Source organism: Blastocystis sp. subtype 4 (assembly GCF_000743755.1).
Source record: "Blastocystis sp. subtype 4 strain WR1 chromosome Unknown seqid_0110, whole genome shotgun sequence".
NCBI classification, from domain to species: Eukaryota; class Bigyra; order Opalinata; family Blastocystidae; genus Blastocystis; species Blastocystis sp. subtype 4.
Genome location: NW_014569437.1, coordinates 16,026 through 31,809, shown reverse-complemented (window position 1 = coordinate 31,809; position 15,784 = coordinate 16,026). Strand labels below are relative to the sequence as shown.

The following is a 15,784-nucleotide window of genomic DNA, read 5'->3' as shown; positions in this document are numbered from 1 at the left end:
AATGAGGTGTAGGCTGCTGGTGTCAAGGTTGTGGATACTCCTGCTATGATTGGAGAGGCCATGTTCAACTTGATGAAGGCTGCGGGAAAGGTCTAAGTTACTTGTAACTACAATTCTCAGGTGTTTGTTTGGTGTGATTCAAAGAAAACAATTTACTTTTGTAGTTTAGCACGCATTGGGATTGAGAAATCAGGTTGTCCTGTGATATTAACAACTCGTTCATAAGTTCTAATATTCAATCTCCACCATAATGCTCACCTTCCAAAAGGATACAGTGTACGTGGAGAATTATCAGTCAGATCCTTTATTGGTATATACACACTACGATTATTACAGACACCGACTGTGAATCCAGTGAATCCTGCCATCACTCCATGGACCACATTCTCAGCGAGTAATAAACACTGAATACTATCGAATGCATTCGCAGGAACACTGCGAATCATGTAAGAAGGATCGATGTATTTGACAGAAACATTCATTTTCGAGGGATTGGTTGATTCGTCCTTGAAATAATCAATCACCTTCTGCTTCAGATACAAACCCACGTCAGGAAAACGCTTATTGCCACTAGCATCCGTTGTTCCCTATCAATCAATCATCTTCCTCATAGTTACATCACCCTGCAATCCTGGTATGGTGATACCTTCAGAGGTCACAACCACACAATGATGTTGACGTTCTATGCAACGACGAATATATGGCAAGACACCATACTCATCATCATACAAGTCCACATCCACTTCAGGAATTAGACACAAATCAACATCGTGACTCGCCAATGTCGCATAGGCTGAGAGTCATTCCCTTCATTAGAACCTACCAGCAATAAACCCTGCTTCTCGCCCCATCAACTTCACAATACCAACTCCATATTCACAACTCATTACTTCTACCAAAGCACTGCGGATTGCCCGTGTACATTCTTGAACAGCTGTCTCGAAACCGAAAGAACGATCAACCATGGCAATATCATTATCAATTGTCTTTGGAATTCCTCCAATGCTGATAGCCAGCTTCTATCGACTTAGATATGACATTAACATATACTCGTTTCTGGATTTCATTGAATAATACATTGGCACCACGATGAGTTCCATCTCCTCCAACTACGTAAATCTGATTAATACTGTTCTCTTGGCACCACAAAAGAATGTTATCTGCATTAAATCCGCCTCGTGCAGAACGTAAGAAGGTTCCTCCTTGATGATGAATAGTATCAACAATTTCTGGTGTCAGACGAATTACACATTCGCTGGGATCCTCCAGAGCTTGTGTGAAACCACCATATCCATTCATCATTCCAAAAACACGGGTAACACCATACAGACGATATCTACAATTAAAATTACCTATATCCAGTACAGTGTGATAACGATTTCACGAATGATATTGTTCAATCCTGGACAAATTCCTCCGCAAGTCACAATAACAGCACCAACATCCTCCTTTCGGTACCAGAGATGCTTTCTGGCACCGGCTCGGATATAAGCAACGATCTCTGGATTAGATTCTAGATTTAACGAATAATTGCACGACAACTTTTTGTTCGAAGCAAATCAGCAATAACACAATCTTTATCTTCTTGATACTCATTGTATCTACAAGTGATGGATCTCAATAGAATCTACAGTTCTCCAGCTACACCAACGTTGGTTCGAACATTTACAATATCATCTTCGTCCATTCTATCACTTTCAGACATATGAGGAACCAGAACAAGTCGGATTCCAGATACCTTATAGGCATCAAGTAGCTGAGTACGGGAAAACTCTGGTACTGCTCTTTCCATTGTAGGTAAACTTTAATGTGTAAGTAACGAAAACCCCCATTCTTTGTTTGGGGTTTCGTTGAACTGTGTTTTGTTTCATTGATATGCTGAGAGGAATCTCTTGCTTTCGGCAATTCAGTCGAAGGATTTGGAAGACTGTGAATCTTGAGGTGATTCCTTTTGTGCGACCATTTACTTCGATTGGAGGTAACAAGGATAGTGACACTATTTACGCACTATGTTCTGGTAATTAAACTCCTTGAAAGTGATGATTAGGTCCGTTAACGAAATGTGGTGTATCGGTAATTCGAATATCGGGTGCAAATGCATTTGACGCAGTTCGAGGCATGACTTACAAGAATTGTCCGTTTCCTGAAGTGCGAAAAGCTTCGTTGCGAACGATTTTGGATTCTCAGACCAAGGAGATTCTGGACAAAGGAATGGTACTGTGTTTTAACGAAGGTGCAAGGTATGTACCAGCAGTTTTCTCTAAAGTGTAGTTATACGAATGAACATGTGGTTGAATTCCATCTTCATGGCAGTCCTGCTGTTGTTTCGGCTGTTTTGAAATCCTTGTCCCGTTTTCCTCACTTTCGTTCTGCTGATGCAGGGGAATTTACGAAACGTGCCTTTATGAATGGAAAGATGTCGTTTGTGGAAGTGGAAGCACTTGGAGATCTGTTGAATTCGGAGACAGAGATTCAGCGGAAACAGGCAATGCGAGGAGTCAATGGTGAATTGATTGACAAATGCTGGGAGTGGCGAACTGCTCTCATGCATAGTTTAGCAAATGCGGAAACGGTTATTGACTTTTCAGACGACGTAGATGATGAATCCATTCAACTTGCAGATGCGACGAAAGATCTCTGCAAGATACGTGAGGAGATGCAGACTCTTTTAGCTGGATTTGATCGAGGTCAGTTAATCAAGAATGGAATTCCCGTCACATTGTGTGGTCCTCCCAATGCAGGTAAATCATCACTTCTCAACAAGTTAGTTGGTTCGAATGTGGCAATTGTCTCCTCGGTCCCAGGAACAACTCGAGATGTTCTGAAGGTGGATTTGAATCTCGATGGCTACAAGGTGATTCTTCAGGATACTGCTGGATTGCATTCATCGGGAGACGAAATTGAACGAGAAGGTATGAATCGTGCTGTGACTGCTGCTGAGAAGAGTTTGTTTCAGATGGTCATTGTGGATGTGACTAGAGATGTGTGCTCGGACGTGGAATCTATTTTTGAGCGAGTGAAGCAGAAGAAGGCGATTGTAATTTTAAACAAAACAGATCTGGTGGATGAGAAAACGGTAGTTGCCAAGAAGATGTTGTTGGAAAAATGTTTTCCGGAGGTGTTGAATGTGATTCCAATCTCTTGTAAGGAATCGTCTCAAGTTGAGAAAGTTACAAGTCATTTAGCGGGATATGTGAGAAACGAGTTGGAATTAAAAGAAATGGAGAATACAGATCTAATTACAAGAGAAAGGCAGCGAAATTGTCTTCAACAGTGCATTCTGAGTCTATCGAATTGCATCAAGGAGTCTTTTGTTGATCTTCAGGCAGAAGAATTGCGAACATGTCTCAAATCCTTAGCGCGGCTCACTGGAGAGGTGGATATCGAAGAGATTCTTGATATTGTTTTCTCCGATTTCTGTATTGGAAAATGATTTAGGTTGATTTGAATAGTTTGTTTGAATAATTATGGAGTCTTAGTTCATGTGCTGAAGACCCAAAAATACCCCGAATTCGGCAGATTACCGATCTCATTTCAGGAAAAGCATCCAATCTCTGTTAGTGCGTATTCAGTATGAACACTGCTCTTCGTTCCTACTTTTCTGGTATTTACACTTCTACACTTCTTTACGATCTAGGAAGGCGGGTGAGATACATTGATGATTCATTCAATTTGGACCTTACGTATATCACTGACAGGTGACTGTCTTTAGATGGATTATAGTGTAGAATCATTGCGATGGGTTTTCCGTCAATTAAGTTCGAAAGTTTCTATCGGAACAGCATTAATGACGTATGTGGTTTTCAAAAATTTATATTTGAAGGTGTCTAGACTGTTAGATAGCAAACATGGAAAACACTACTTAGTATTTAACTTAAGTGATAGGGACTACGATTACAGTTACTTTGGAAATCGAGTCATTGTGTGCGGTTTTCCTGACCATCATTCACCTCCTATCGCTTTGATGTGGGCTATTTACTCCTTTATCGATTTATGGATGGCTGTAAGTCCAGATAATGTCATATCTGCCCACTGCCTTGCTGGTTAGAATTTGAACAGGAATTGATCGATAGGAAAGGGGCGAACTGGGATTGTGATTTGCTGTACGTTGCTTATGCAAGGATTCTTCAATAAATTGAATGCCAAAACAACCACAGAATATGTGAATGCGGCGGTGAACTATTTCCGTGAAAAGCGTGGAGATGGCGTTGAGAACCCGGATCAGATCAAGTTTATTCGTGACTTTCTGATGTCAACAGATACCATTGGTGCAGATAATGCTCTTCAATTTGATACAAAATTGCAGCCATCTCTTTATCTTGGATCTCTAATTCTCTACAATGTTCCTGCAGGAATTGGCGGTTTGAACAATCTCAGTCTTGTTGTGAAATTGAAGTGCCGAAATGAATGGAATACTGTTTATAATAGTGCCTGGTGTTATTATCCTCTTCCTAAGTACAATTCGTATCAAGCAGAGATTGTAATTGATGTGCGTTCAGTGATTCATGTTTATCATAGATCAATGTTCCAGCTCGTGGTGACCTTCTATTTATCATGAAGAACAATAAGAAAGATATTCTCCATTTTAGCATCAATACAACACAGGTACCCTGCTGTACTCACATTGACTTGACATCTCTGTATTTTTATAAGAATAACATTTCAATTGATAAGGGTTGTTCATTGCCATTAACACAATCATTCGCTGTTCAGTTAATTTGTCTGGATCATGAATCTTTGTATCAGTCATTGAGAATACTCATTATTAGTGCTCAAAGTAGTCCTTCTGAGCGTTTATGTGCGATTCATGCAGTTACCGCTCAAGCAATTGAAGAGGAACGAACTCGACGTGAGACTTTGTTACGTCTTCGATCAAGTCAGAGTGATGAATCGTGGGTTATCAGCTCATATCAATATCGTGATCTATTGAGTATGGATCTTGATATGTTTAACTCACCTCGACCTATTCTAGAGAGTAGTTCTGAACATGGAACTCTCTCTGAGGATCCTATGTCGAGTGAACTCATTGCTGAACCCATTCCTCATTCTTTGTCCACAGCTACAGAACAACCTGTCTCTCCTCTTCTTACTCCTCTTCAAGATTCATCTATTCGAGACGAATCGACTTCAGAAGAAATGAACTCACTTCTGCTTCGTCCATCTTCACCTACTCCTTCATCACCACCTCCTTTTCATACTCCATCACCACTTGCTCCTTCATCTCCTGTTAGCAAACCATCAACACCTCTTTTCCACAGTACATCAGAAGCTATGCCAAAAACTAGCACTGTTGTAACAGCTAAGCTTCGTAAGTTTGGTAGTCAGCATGTGGCAGATCCTTACAATGATCGATTCGCTCATCGTATTCCATTCCTAAAACAAATGTCACTATCATATGGCGAGGATGAATGTACCAATGCAATGACTCTTTCTGTACAGTTGCCACCTCAGAAAGAGAAAGGAAAGAAACGAGATTTAACCATTCATGAGAAGGAGATTCTTTCCAAGGAAGGTTTGTATCTGTGTCAATTTGTGATTACTAGATATTGCATTTGCTTTATGTGGCTTAGAAGATCAAGAAATCCGTATTTTTGCTACGTATTGTGATCAGTATGCCATGAATGTGATGAGTGATAACCCAACTTCTATGAAAACTCCACTTGAATGTGTTCTCAGCCATCCTCGATCGTCTCATCGTAATCAACCTTCAGCTGAAGGAGTATGCTCTAGTTATGAGGACATTCCATCCCAAAGTCTTCATTTAAAGCTGTTTGCACTGGTATACGATAAGCGAGTCTGGAAGCGTCGTCTGCTTCTTTTAACTGACTCCATGCTTCTTGTGATGAAACGCCCCGATGATCATTACTTGAAGAATGCAGTGTATTTTGCTGATTGTAGTCCTGCAGTCGCTTATGTATCTCGCAAAGAAGTATGGATTGATTTCATGATGATATATTTAGACTGAATGTTGGACAGTGAAACTCCCTCGTCGTGATGGTAGTACAGAACTATCTCTCCAATTTGAGAATTTCAACGATTTGATGACATTTGTGGGTGTATCGCGTCGTCTCAGTCATTACCCTGATTGTATCATTCAGTATCCTGCTACTTGTACTGATCCAGATCTCTACAAAGACGTTTATTCATTGTTGTATCTATTCAAACCTGATCACATGAATGAGGCGATTTCGGTCTATCAACGATGTTGCCAACAAAATGAAGCCTTTGGACAATGGGTTCGTGAACAGTTCAATCTGAGTGTTAGCCAGTGTCGGAATCTTCACATCCTCAATGAGATTGAGGAAGTGGAAGAATTGATTACTGAAGATTTCACTGTTTTATCAAGCGAATTGTATTTGAAACCTCATTATATTGAAGTACGTGTGATTCCACAGTATGTCTTGAATGTTGTGAGGGAATTTCAACAGCTGATCCAACCAGACATTTACGGTCGCCTCGTTCAAGTATGTCAGTTTTCATATCCTTCTCCTCTTCCTCTTGTTCGAGCTATTTTGGATTTATATAATGGACATTGGGCGAGAATGTTCGACGATAACCCTTATGCCTTTTTGAAGGCAATCCGTGAGAGTACTGTATACCGTAAAGAGAGTTACATGAATCGTTCCTACAGAAGACCGAATGTGTCTCCTCAGCGAATCAGTGTTATGTTAAAGTGTCGTGGATAGCTGTGTATTTTATGTGTGGCGTGGAAGTGTTTGTTATCAGTCATTGTTATGGAGGACGATCTACGTGCCCAAGAGGAGTTTCTACAGAGTGGCAAGAAGCCATCTGTAGAAATTATTAAAGAGAAGCAGAGAAAAAGCACAACGGATGAATCCGCTTCCATTTTGTTTGCATCGCACCTTTCACCGGTAGGAACCATTCGTGAACGGGAAAAAGGATCTATTTCATCATCGGAACATCCGGAAACTGTTGGACGCGGTTTTCCTCAAGCTGAATCGGTTTTTCGAGGGAACAAATCGTTATCTACACGGTATGAATGTAAACATGGAGGTGAAAGAGTAGATCGAATGGAAAGAAGTCGATCTTCAAGCAGGCGATGGAAGCAAAAGCAAATCAGGAATTGGAGAAAAAACGGACAGCCACAATGACGGTTCCCTTGTCACCAGACGAAAAAGAACGAATTGAACGTTCATTTTCCAAAGAAGTGAGTCGTGAAGATATTCAACGAGATGTAAACTCAATTCTTGGGCAGATGTCAGAACAGGAGATACAGGAAGCCCGTGAAGAACTTCTTCACTCTCTTGATCCTAAACTAATATCGTTTTTAATGAAACGAAGTCAATATAAGGAGTCTATGGAACCTGCAGTGGAAATGGCACCCGTTATTGCAACAGAAGAGGAGGAGGCCCGAGAAGTTGCGAATTCTGTCGATTATTCCAAAATCAAGACAGAGACAGATCTCGATGCTGCTGTTGCGTTGCTTCCGGATGCTGAAAAACTCAAATTGGAATGGACAAATCCAGTAACTGAGAAATCCACTTCCAATACTCCACGATTTCATTTCAATGGTACTCTGCTTCCATCGAAGGCTTCGTCCACTATCTCTATTTCTTCAGGTCTCTATAACCATGGGGAAGAGGCCGATCGTCCTGGCTACACCATCGAGGAATTAACACTCTTATGTCGAAGTGCAGTTACAGGACAGCGTGTGTTAGCTCTTAAGTGTCTTTACAACATTCTTCACCGTCGTTCATTGGCACGGCTCTGTGGTCAGTCTCTGAGTCCAAAAGAACTCCCAATTTCGGTACTTCGAACACTCACAATGTTATTAGAGCGATTCAACGGTGCAGAAGAGGTATTTCTATCCTTGCGGTGTTTAGAAGAACTATGTACATCTCCTGAAGAGTTGAATAGACGTTTGCTATTGAACCTCACTTATCACGGTTATGAACATGCTCATTTGCAAGATGCAGATGCAATGCGATTCGTTCCAGATGAAGATGATGAAGAGGAGGATGAGAAAGACCCATATCGTCGTTCCAATTGCTCGAATCTGTTCACAATGTTGTTGGAAGGAGGCCTGATGGATCGTTTATTTGTATTATTCCTGCGTTTTTCTGCCATTCCAGTAGTTCTGGGCCCTGCAATTAGTCTTTTACGAGTCCTGGTAGAGTCGGATCCTCGATTTGGTGAACAGATTGTGAATCAGAGCTCCTTATTCACATCATTGGAGAAGTTATGTGAACGATATCTGAATGTGAGTATTCTTGGTGATTCACTAAAAACGAGTGGATCACATCATTCTGAAGAATCTGATTTATCTCAGACAGAGAGTATTCCTTCTCTTCGTCTGTTCTATATTACACATTTCCCTCATTCATCTCTTACGATTAGTCTTCATGTACTCTTGTTACTAGAAGCATTAGTACGTCATAGTCGTAAGAATGCGTCTAATATCGTTCGATCTTCGGTTCTTCCAGTTCTGAAACAGTGGCTTCTCTTCTTTGATGAAACGAACTCTAAACAGTCCACATCAGTAGAAGTTAATTGTTTATTGGAAGGGGTATTGAGTGTTTGGAGACTGTGTCTGCTTTATGGATTGGACATTGCAAATATTGATCCATTCTTGCCCCATCTAGTAAGAATCAGTCAATTTGCTTCTCTAGGCAATCGAATTTTGGCATGGTCTTTCTTTGAAGTGAGTGTAGTTAGTAAGAGAAATACTTCTTCCACTTATTTCATTGATTTTTGTAATACACTGGTATTACTGGCAGTAGAACTCTTACGGGATGAAAAAACACCAGTTCCCATTATTGGGGCAGTGACTCATTTTTTGGGGAGTTACATTGATTTGATCAATGAATGTCGAGAGCATTGGGATATATCAGAAGAGACTCAATCCAGTATCCAGAATCAAATCGTGCAATTGGGCTATGTACTAATGTTACATGCGAAGGAATGGATGAAAGAAATGATTTCATATCATCATCAAATCTATGCAATCTGGAATACTATTCCATCTAAACCGAATCTCCAAACTGAATTCATTAATATCCTTCCTGAAGTGTTTACATCTACAGAAGAACGTTTTCTCAGTCTTTCTGATCTATGTTTTGCTGTAATTCGTGTTGGACTGAGTGGAATTCAAAACAGTCTCCAGTTTGCTACTATGCTTCGAGACTCAGGATGGCTAATGGATCTTCAAGACTTTGCTATCCAAGATTTGTGGCATGAGGCTCACTATTGTCCTCATTCAATTAGCTATTCGTATCTCCATCGAAATATGATTCTTGCCCATGTTCAAGCAATCATGATCCTTCATACCATTCTTCCTCTTCAGAAGAACCGATCTTCTCAACGAGCTCAGATTTGGAGAGCAGCATGGCAAACAATTCTATCAATTCTTCCTGGTGATGAATATATTGCTCTTCAACTTATCATCCATGTTCTTCTTGACCCTGTGTCCTTAAAGACATATGTGGAAAATCGATCTGAAGAGGCTGCCTTAAACTTTGATCTCGATACAGTTACGGATCTTCTGATTCAGCAATTGGGAGATGGACGTATCGTCGAACACTCCCAATCTCTTCATCTTCCTGTCTTTCAAGATCGTGAGAGTCTTCAATTGTTACCCTTCTCAATCCATCCTTCTCTTCCTCTGTTATCATATTGGTTTGTTCTCCCTTTTCTTAAACTTCGCTTCCGCAAACTAGGAGAAGAAGCTAGTTCATCTCCTCTGGTTGTAGCTTCAGAGCATCAAGCAGTTGCCCTCCTAGAGTTTGTCCGTGAAATGGAAACATGTGAGTGTAATGTGTGGAAGGAGAAAGACAAAGCAATGAGGTTTTACTGCTTACTTCATATCTGCTTAGCTGGAAGTGAGATTGTTCAATCACAAGCTGTGAATGATATTCTGTCACATTTGCTTCCCATTTATTTGACTTCACAGAAGAAAGGACCATGCAAAGAACATTCTGATTGTCTAAATGAGTTAGATTCATTGATACCTAAGGAAGAAATGGTTAATCTCTTGAATAAGATCTGTGAATGTGTGGTGACTGAATACTATTCGTGTCCTATCGTTTTCCAATTCCTTCAACTATTCCTGTTTCCATGTAGAGACTGGAATGAACGTGTTCTTCTTCTGAATTTCTTCTTTGATCATTCGTGCTGTCACATCCTGCTGTCTGCTAATTCTACTCTTACAACCGACTCCCTTGTACATGACCAAGTTAAGGAACATGGTTTAACTTCTGCAATTCGCTTGTATTACAAGCAATATGTTGCTTCATATCAATGTATTTGGGAAGAGAAGGAGGAAGTAATGGAGATGACTTTACGTTACTTTGAACAGGTCCAGGAACGAGTTCATGGCGGTCAGTTTGACCTTCTTGTGAATGGGTTTTTATTTCAAATCCTTCACTATATTCAGAAACAGTTACCTCGATATGGGTATTTTGTCCGACAACTGGAAAGTCTCTTTCCGAGTCTTGATATTGATAGTGTTCTTTCTATTTTTTATGTTTGTTCTATCAAACTGGATGATATAGGACTGAATAGTCGAATCATACTTAAAGCTGCCGATAGATCACGGTTATTTGCGATGAATAGCGGTATGTTACTTTTATTCATTTATTACTGATCCAATCTTCAACCATTCATTTCTTAGACCTTTCCTCCTTCATATTTAATTGTTTGGAGGATGAATGAGGCCTATTATCAGGATACTATATGTATCCCTTCATTAGACACAATCTGTGCAGTATCTTCTGTATCTATTGGTTCGGATGATATACTATCTTCCATTCCATCTTCCTGTACTCCTTCTGGGTAAGAGGTGATGGTGGTGAGTAACACCTAGAATGCCTATGACAAGTTTTGCAATTACCGATGATATCTACGGTACCAACCACATTTCAGCGAACGCTTTAGCCTCTACAAGCGAGGTGGCAAGAGATCAGACTGTGGTAAAGGGGACCAGTTTAAGTAATGATGATGATGTATGTTCATAGTCATCTTTCTGATTAGTAGTATCACTTTCTGGAGCATTCTTATTATCCTAATATACCATTAACAGAAGACATTCCAAATGACCGCGATTCCCTTTTGGAATCTATTGACAATGAGATGACCGATGATCAGATAATGGAAATGTACTCCCGCATTTTCAGTCTTCGGGATCAGAAGGTAGATGCTAGCACATCTTCAAAGCAACCCGAAACAAATCACCCTGAATCCGACTTAGTCAATCATTCTTATGTTGATGAGTTGGTTAATCCCTTTCTCTGTGAAGAGGATACACTTCCGTCTTCCAACGATATTCTGACTTCGTCCATAGTAGGAACAGAAATAGCAGAGGATCCGTTGGTACATATTCCTTCATCCCCAACAGAAGAACCGTTTGATGATAATTCTATCTCTAAGGACGCATACACAGAAAGTGACGATACTGAGCCAGTAAAACCAGTTAAGGTGAAGAGAGTCATAGCGAAAAAGAAATATGGGAATACTCGCCGTATTTGGACTCAAGAAGAAGACGAAAAGTTAGTACAACTAGTTGAAAAGTACAATCATCACAAATGGCGTTTGATTGCAAAAGGTTGGACTAAAAACAGGAACTGAGGAATAGAATTGGGAACGTCTCGTCCTGAAACGGAATGTCGCCAGCACTACTGCCGAGTGCTTAAGCGCAACACTGCTGTAGGTAAAGTATGGATGAGTGATGGAAAGATGGGACGCTGGAGTTCGGATGAAGTTCAACGACTGCATGAAGCTCATAAGAAATTCACTTCTTGGGTGGATATTGCGCGTCATGTTGGAACTCGCGATAAAAGTCAGTGTCAATCCAAGTGGAAACAACTGGAAGCTCCGAAGAAAGGTGCTCGTGAATGGAGCCAGAAGGAACACACCTATTTTTTACGACTGTTTGACCGCATGCCTTATCAGTGGAGAAATATAGCTGCTGTAGGGTTAAATGAAGTTCGTAACAAGTAGGAATTAGGTGGAGGCATTACTGCGGAACAAGTCCGGAATCACTTTCAAGCGTTTGAACGGGATTCGGCAAAAGGACATAATGTCAAATGAATAACTATGTCCGTTATCTTTATATTCATACTCATTTATGTTTCTTAGGTGTTTGTTTAATATGTCGTAAAAAGATAGAGTATAATCTTTACCTAACTTTAATCATTCCTTCATTATTTTATATGAATTGGTCATTCTGGAATGGTAGTGCAAAATCCAGGTGAAAAACAGTCTGAATTTACCCCCTTTTCCTTGTCGGATGTGTTTGACAGTTGGGATGAAGATCAACCTGAATCAACCCGAAAGATTTATGTATTTGGTGAAGATGATAAGGATATGTATTTAATTCCAGAGTTGATACCAGTTATTAGAGTTTATTTTTAGTGATCTCGATATAAACCTTCCGGATGAAGATGGAATAATTCATTTTGCAGGGCTAGAAAAGGCAGATCAAACTCTCTCTTTTGATGGTACTCCAGTTCATTCTTCTCTTTCTCGCAACTCTTCTCTTACTTTACCAGTTGGACTTACTGTAAACAGAATAAGGTATGGTTGATATGTAGGATCCAGATGACATGGTGTATTATGATGGAACGGATTATCTTGTTGGAGGAGAAGTGTTAAAGGATTTGTCAGGATTTACTTTAAAGATGGCTGATGCTTTTGTGGATACACCAAAAGACAATGATAGAGAAGTCAATATACATGCAATGGATTTCAAGCATGAAGATGCCCAACTAGTCCATGTACCTTCTCAGAATCAGTGTTGTTCTACATTGCCGTTGTTGTTTCGGCCTGATAGTGGTGTATATATGGCTTCAAATGTTGCCCCTGAGAATATTATGTCTCAGCAAGCATCGATTTCCAGTTATCAACAACCAGTACGAGGTTTCTCGTCACCAATTCCTTCATCATTGTTTCAGCAGCCCTTAGGACAATCTTCTCAACCAACTTTTTCATGTAACTCAGCGCAATCCTTGCAGCCTTTTTCATATAACTCACCACAAGCGTATCAACAACTTTCGTATCCAGTACCTGTATATTCAACAATTCCTCAGCGAGATCATCCCATCCCTACGAAGATGAAGGATGTGAATTCCACTGAGGATAGTGATGAGGAAAATCCTCGTTTTCCAATGCGAAATAGGCGTCATGTGTGGACAGAAAAAGAGGATGAAGAGTTGCGAATCTTAGTAGCAAAATATAAGGGGAAACGGTGGAAACTCGTATCAATGGGTAGAATTTGGATATTTGAACTATTCCTAGAATTATCCGCGAAACTTCCAACGAAACGGTCGGAGACAGAGTGTCGGCAACATTACTGTCGTGTACTGAGTCGAAAGACCATGGTAGGAGAGAGTGAAGGAAGTGAGGAGTAGTTGGGACGATGGAATGCAGCAGAGATACGTCGATTGTATCAAGCGAAGACTCTGTTTAGTGATTGGGCAATGGTAGCTCGGTATGTGGGAACTCGAGATGTAACTCAGTGTAAGTCGAAGTGGATCCAAATTAACACTCCATCAAAAGGAGCTCGAGAATGGACAGATGAAGAACATCAGATGATGATGGAGCTGTATAAGGAGTTACCAAATCAATGGAAGGAAATAGCAACTCGATTGAATATTGGAGTTACTGGAGAACAAGTGCGGACACATTACAATTCATTTTTACGTAGTCAAGAGAAGATAAATAATAAGTGTGAATATTAGTTATGAAAATGATAGTGCTCTTGTGTTTAATTATTACTTAATGAAACAGAGAAGAGATTAGGAATAGCATAGTATACATAGCATCGATTATGATTATCACGAATCATACGCCAAAATAAAGCATGAGGAATATGCAACTTATAACAAATCTCATCAATACAGTAGTGATCCTTCATAAGTGGAATACACTTCTCTAATATCTCCTTGCTCTTACCATTCTTAGATTCAATCCATTGCATTTCTGCAGGAAATGAAGAAAGTGATTCTGACATTTGTGGCTTCAACTCACCTGAGAAGCCAGCTGATGAGTACACAGGTTCAGATGAGACATCGGAGAGACACATATGAAACGGAATATAAACAGACTCTCGAAGTTTTGATGCTAGAGAAATACTAGCAATAGACTCCAGAGTTGTTTCTGTTACTGATGTCTCCAATAACAAAGGACCAGGTGACATGGTGCTTGATGATGTATGAGTACTTGGTATACGATGATGAGCTGAATATTCAGTCAAATAGTGTGATGATGGATGGTCTCTTGGAAATTTCTCTTCTTCATTAGGAACAGGATCCGAAAAGACTTGACAATAAACAATAACGGGAATAATGAGTCGTTGCTGCATCAACCAGAACTATGTGAGAGATGAACATTACTCATACAAGTGCATCACAGATTAATGCAGATTCTGCCGTGCGAATGATGTACGATGAAGAGGATTGATTGAATTGAGGGAAGACTCGTTCTAAAGAAGGGATATTGCTGAAGAGAGCAAGAAGATTGATGAGGGATCCCAATTCCTTGAATCGTGCATCAAATCCGTGACTTGCAGAGATAATTGTTGAATGTGAGAGATGAGGAGCAACCTAAAGAACATACAGTGAAAGGAAAGTACAGCAAAATGAGTGTACTTGGTGATACACATGTGAATCACAGCAGTGTTTGCTGCTTGAAGACTTAACGCACAAGCATATATTTTCTGAAGAGGCACATCCAATATTACACTCATTGATTCGAATGTCACAAAGGGAGATGCTAATTCCAGAAATCGAGCATAGAACGAAGTCAGTTCTGCTTTTACAGCACGAAGATAAAAGGAGGTTGGCTTGAATAATAGAAGTGAGTAATACTGCTCCATATTCTCTTCATTGATGGTATGTTCGGAAGTGTAGAATTGGATGCATGACTGAGGTTGATGGATTGTAGGAAGGGTGAAATGGAATAGAATGCTATTATTGATTGAAAGAGAGGTATGATTGAAGTAATTGAGTTCATGAAATACTTGTGATAATTCTCGTGCTAGTTGAGATCTCTCCAACTGAATACTTAGAATGAGTTGGTCATCTAGATGACAGGAAAGACATATGGTTACGAGACTTCTCCAACTTGGGTTGTTGCTTATAGACCACTTTCATTTCATTTAAAACACTAAAGAGAATCGTTTTTTCCTGAGTGAGATAGTTAACGCGTTTTTCCTCTTTCAGAAGACATTTGGATAACTACTAGTCATGAGTTGGATTTAATATTACTTTAGTAACACAATCTTCAAAAGAAACAATATGAAAGGATGATCGCACAACGACAGTATTGATCAACAGAACAAGAACAAAGGAAGTAGACTCACTATTACAACTATCCACAGAAATGTAACGAGGAAGCAATGATACATCGGTTCCAATCGAAATGAGTAGATCATTCGATTTGTTGAATGGATTAAACATTTGTGCGAATCGTTTCCAGCCAGAATAGTCTCCAGTGATCTGAAACAACGAAGTGATCTCAGGACCACAAAACTCAATAGGATATCGAAATGCAAGTCTAGTGAACAACAGAGAGGGAAAACCAACCTTTGTCCATTAACACTATCTGACGAGATCTATCCATAATGACCTCTACATTTTGTTCTTACGAGTGCAATACCGTAGATTGGGTCCTGCTGACTCATTTGAAGTGTCGTAAGAATATGCCAAGTCAATCATAATCTTTTTTGGAATTCCAACAATTAGCAGCTTATCTAAGTCAGTTGTATTGTACCGTTTTCTTTGCAAGTTATCTTCATAGAAAACGGATCCGCAATGGATGTATATCAGTA

The 15,784-nt window shown here is 39.9% G+C and overlaps 7 protein-coding genes across 7 annotated transcripts; 5 read left to right on the top strand and 2 right to left on the bottom strand.

The window, feature by feature from the left end:
• Positions 1 to 152: 152 nt before the first annotated feature.
• JH06_1845 (pyrophosphate-dependent phosphofructose kinase) lies at positions 153 to 1,792 on the bottom strand (the record flags this gene model as incomplete). The annotated part of the gene is made up of 8 exons (XM_014672165.1): positions 153 to 228; positions 259 to 587; positions 618 to 793; positions 824 to 1,019; positions 1,051 to 1,336; positions 1,366 to 1,513; positions 1,543 to 1,601; positions 1,632 to 1,792. The coding sequence occupies 8 exons, from the start codon at positions 1,790 to 1,792 to the stop codon at positions 153 to 155; spliced, it is 1,431 nt and encodes a 476-aa protein (XP_014527651.1).
• Positions 1,793 to 1,875: 83 nt separating this feature from the next.
• On the top strand, positions 1,876 to 3,433 carry JH06_1844 (tRNA modification GTPase; the record flags this gene model as incomplete). The annotated part of the gene is made up of 3 exons (XM_014672164.1): positions 1,876 to 2,017; positions 2,048 to 2,240; positions 2,272 to 3,433. The coding sequence occupies 3 exons, from the start codon at positions 1,876 to 1,878 to the stop codon at positions 3,431 to 3,433; spliced, it is 1,497 nt and encodes a 498-aa protein (XP_014527650.1).
• A 140-nt stretch (positions 3,434 to 3,573) lies between these two features.
• On the top strand, positions 3,574 to 6,686 carry JH06_1843 (phosphatidylinositol-3,4,5-trisphosphate 3-phosphatase; the record flags this gene model as incomplete). The annotated part of the gene is given in 7 exon segments (XM_014672163.1): positions 3,574 to 3,698; positions 3,729 to 3,823; positions 3,840 to 4,043; positions 4,074 to 4,507; positions 4,519 to 5,512; positions 5,544 to 5,929; positions 5,961 to 6,686. 7 exon segments carry the CDS (start codon positions 3,574 to 3,576, stop codon positions 6,684 to 6,686), a joined length of 2,964 nt encoding a protein of 987 aa, XP_014527649.1.
• Positions 6,687 to 7,108: 422 nt separating this feature from the next.
• On the top strand, positions 7,109 to 10,603 carry JH06_1842 (RNA polymerase 2-associated protein; the record flags this gene model as incomplete). The annotated part of the gene is made up of 1 exon (XM_014672162.1): positions 7,109 to 10,603. The coding sequence occupies one exon, from the start codon at positions 7,109 to 7,111 to the stop codon at positions 10,601 to 10,603; it is 3,495 nt and encodes a 1,164-aa protein (XP_014527648.1).
• Positions 10,604 to 10,663: 60 nt separating this feature from the next.
• Positions 10,664 to 12,045, top strand: JH06_1841 (transcriptional activator myb-like protein; the record flags this gene model as incomplete). Its single annotated transcript, XM_014672161.1, has 6 exons — positions 10,664 to 10,791; positions 10,823 to 10,961; positions 10,993 to 11,560; positions 11,591 to 11,661; positions 11,692 to 11,925; positions 11,956 to 12,045. 6 exons carry the CDS (start codon positions 10,664 to 10,666, stop codon positions 12,043 to 12,045), a joined length of 1,230 nt encoding a protein of 409 aa, XP_014527647.1.
• Positions 12,046 to 12,186: 141 nt separating this feature from the next.
• JH06_1840 (myb-related protein) lies at positions 12,187 to 13,755 on the top strand (the record flags this gene model as incomplete). Its single annotated transcript, XM_014672160.1, is given in 6 exon segments — positions 12,187 to 12,323; positions 12,370 to 12,517; positions 12,549 to 13,221; positions 13,252 to 13,334; positions 13,365 to 13,681; positions 13,695 to 13,755. 6 exon segments carry the CDS (start codon positions 12,187 to 12,189, stop codon positions 13,753 to 13,755), a joined length of 1,419 nt encoding a protein of 472 aa, XP_014527646.1.
• On the bottom strand, positions 13,721 to 15,637 carry JH06_1839 (nitrogen permease regulator 3-like protein; the record flags this gene model as incomplete). The annotated part of the gene is made up of 7 exons (XM_014672159.1): positions 13,721 to 14,326; positions 14,355 to 14,558; positions 14,588 to 15,036; positions 15,065 to 15,191; positions 15,222 to 15,510; positions 15,540 to 15,568; positions 15,602 to 15,637. 7 exons carry the CDS (start codon positions 15,635 to 15,637, stop codon positions 13,721 to 13,723), a joined length of 1,740 nt encoding a protein of 579 aa, XP_014527645.1.
• Between the last annotated feature and the right edge of the window lie 147 nt (positions 15,638 to 15,784).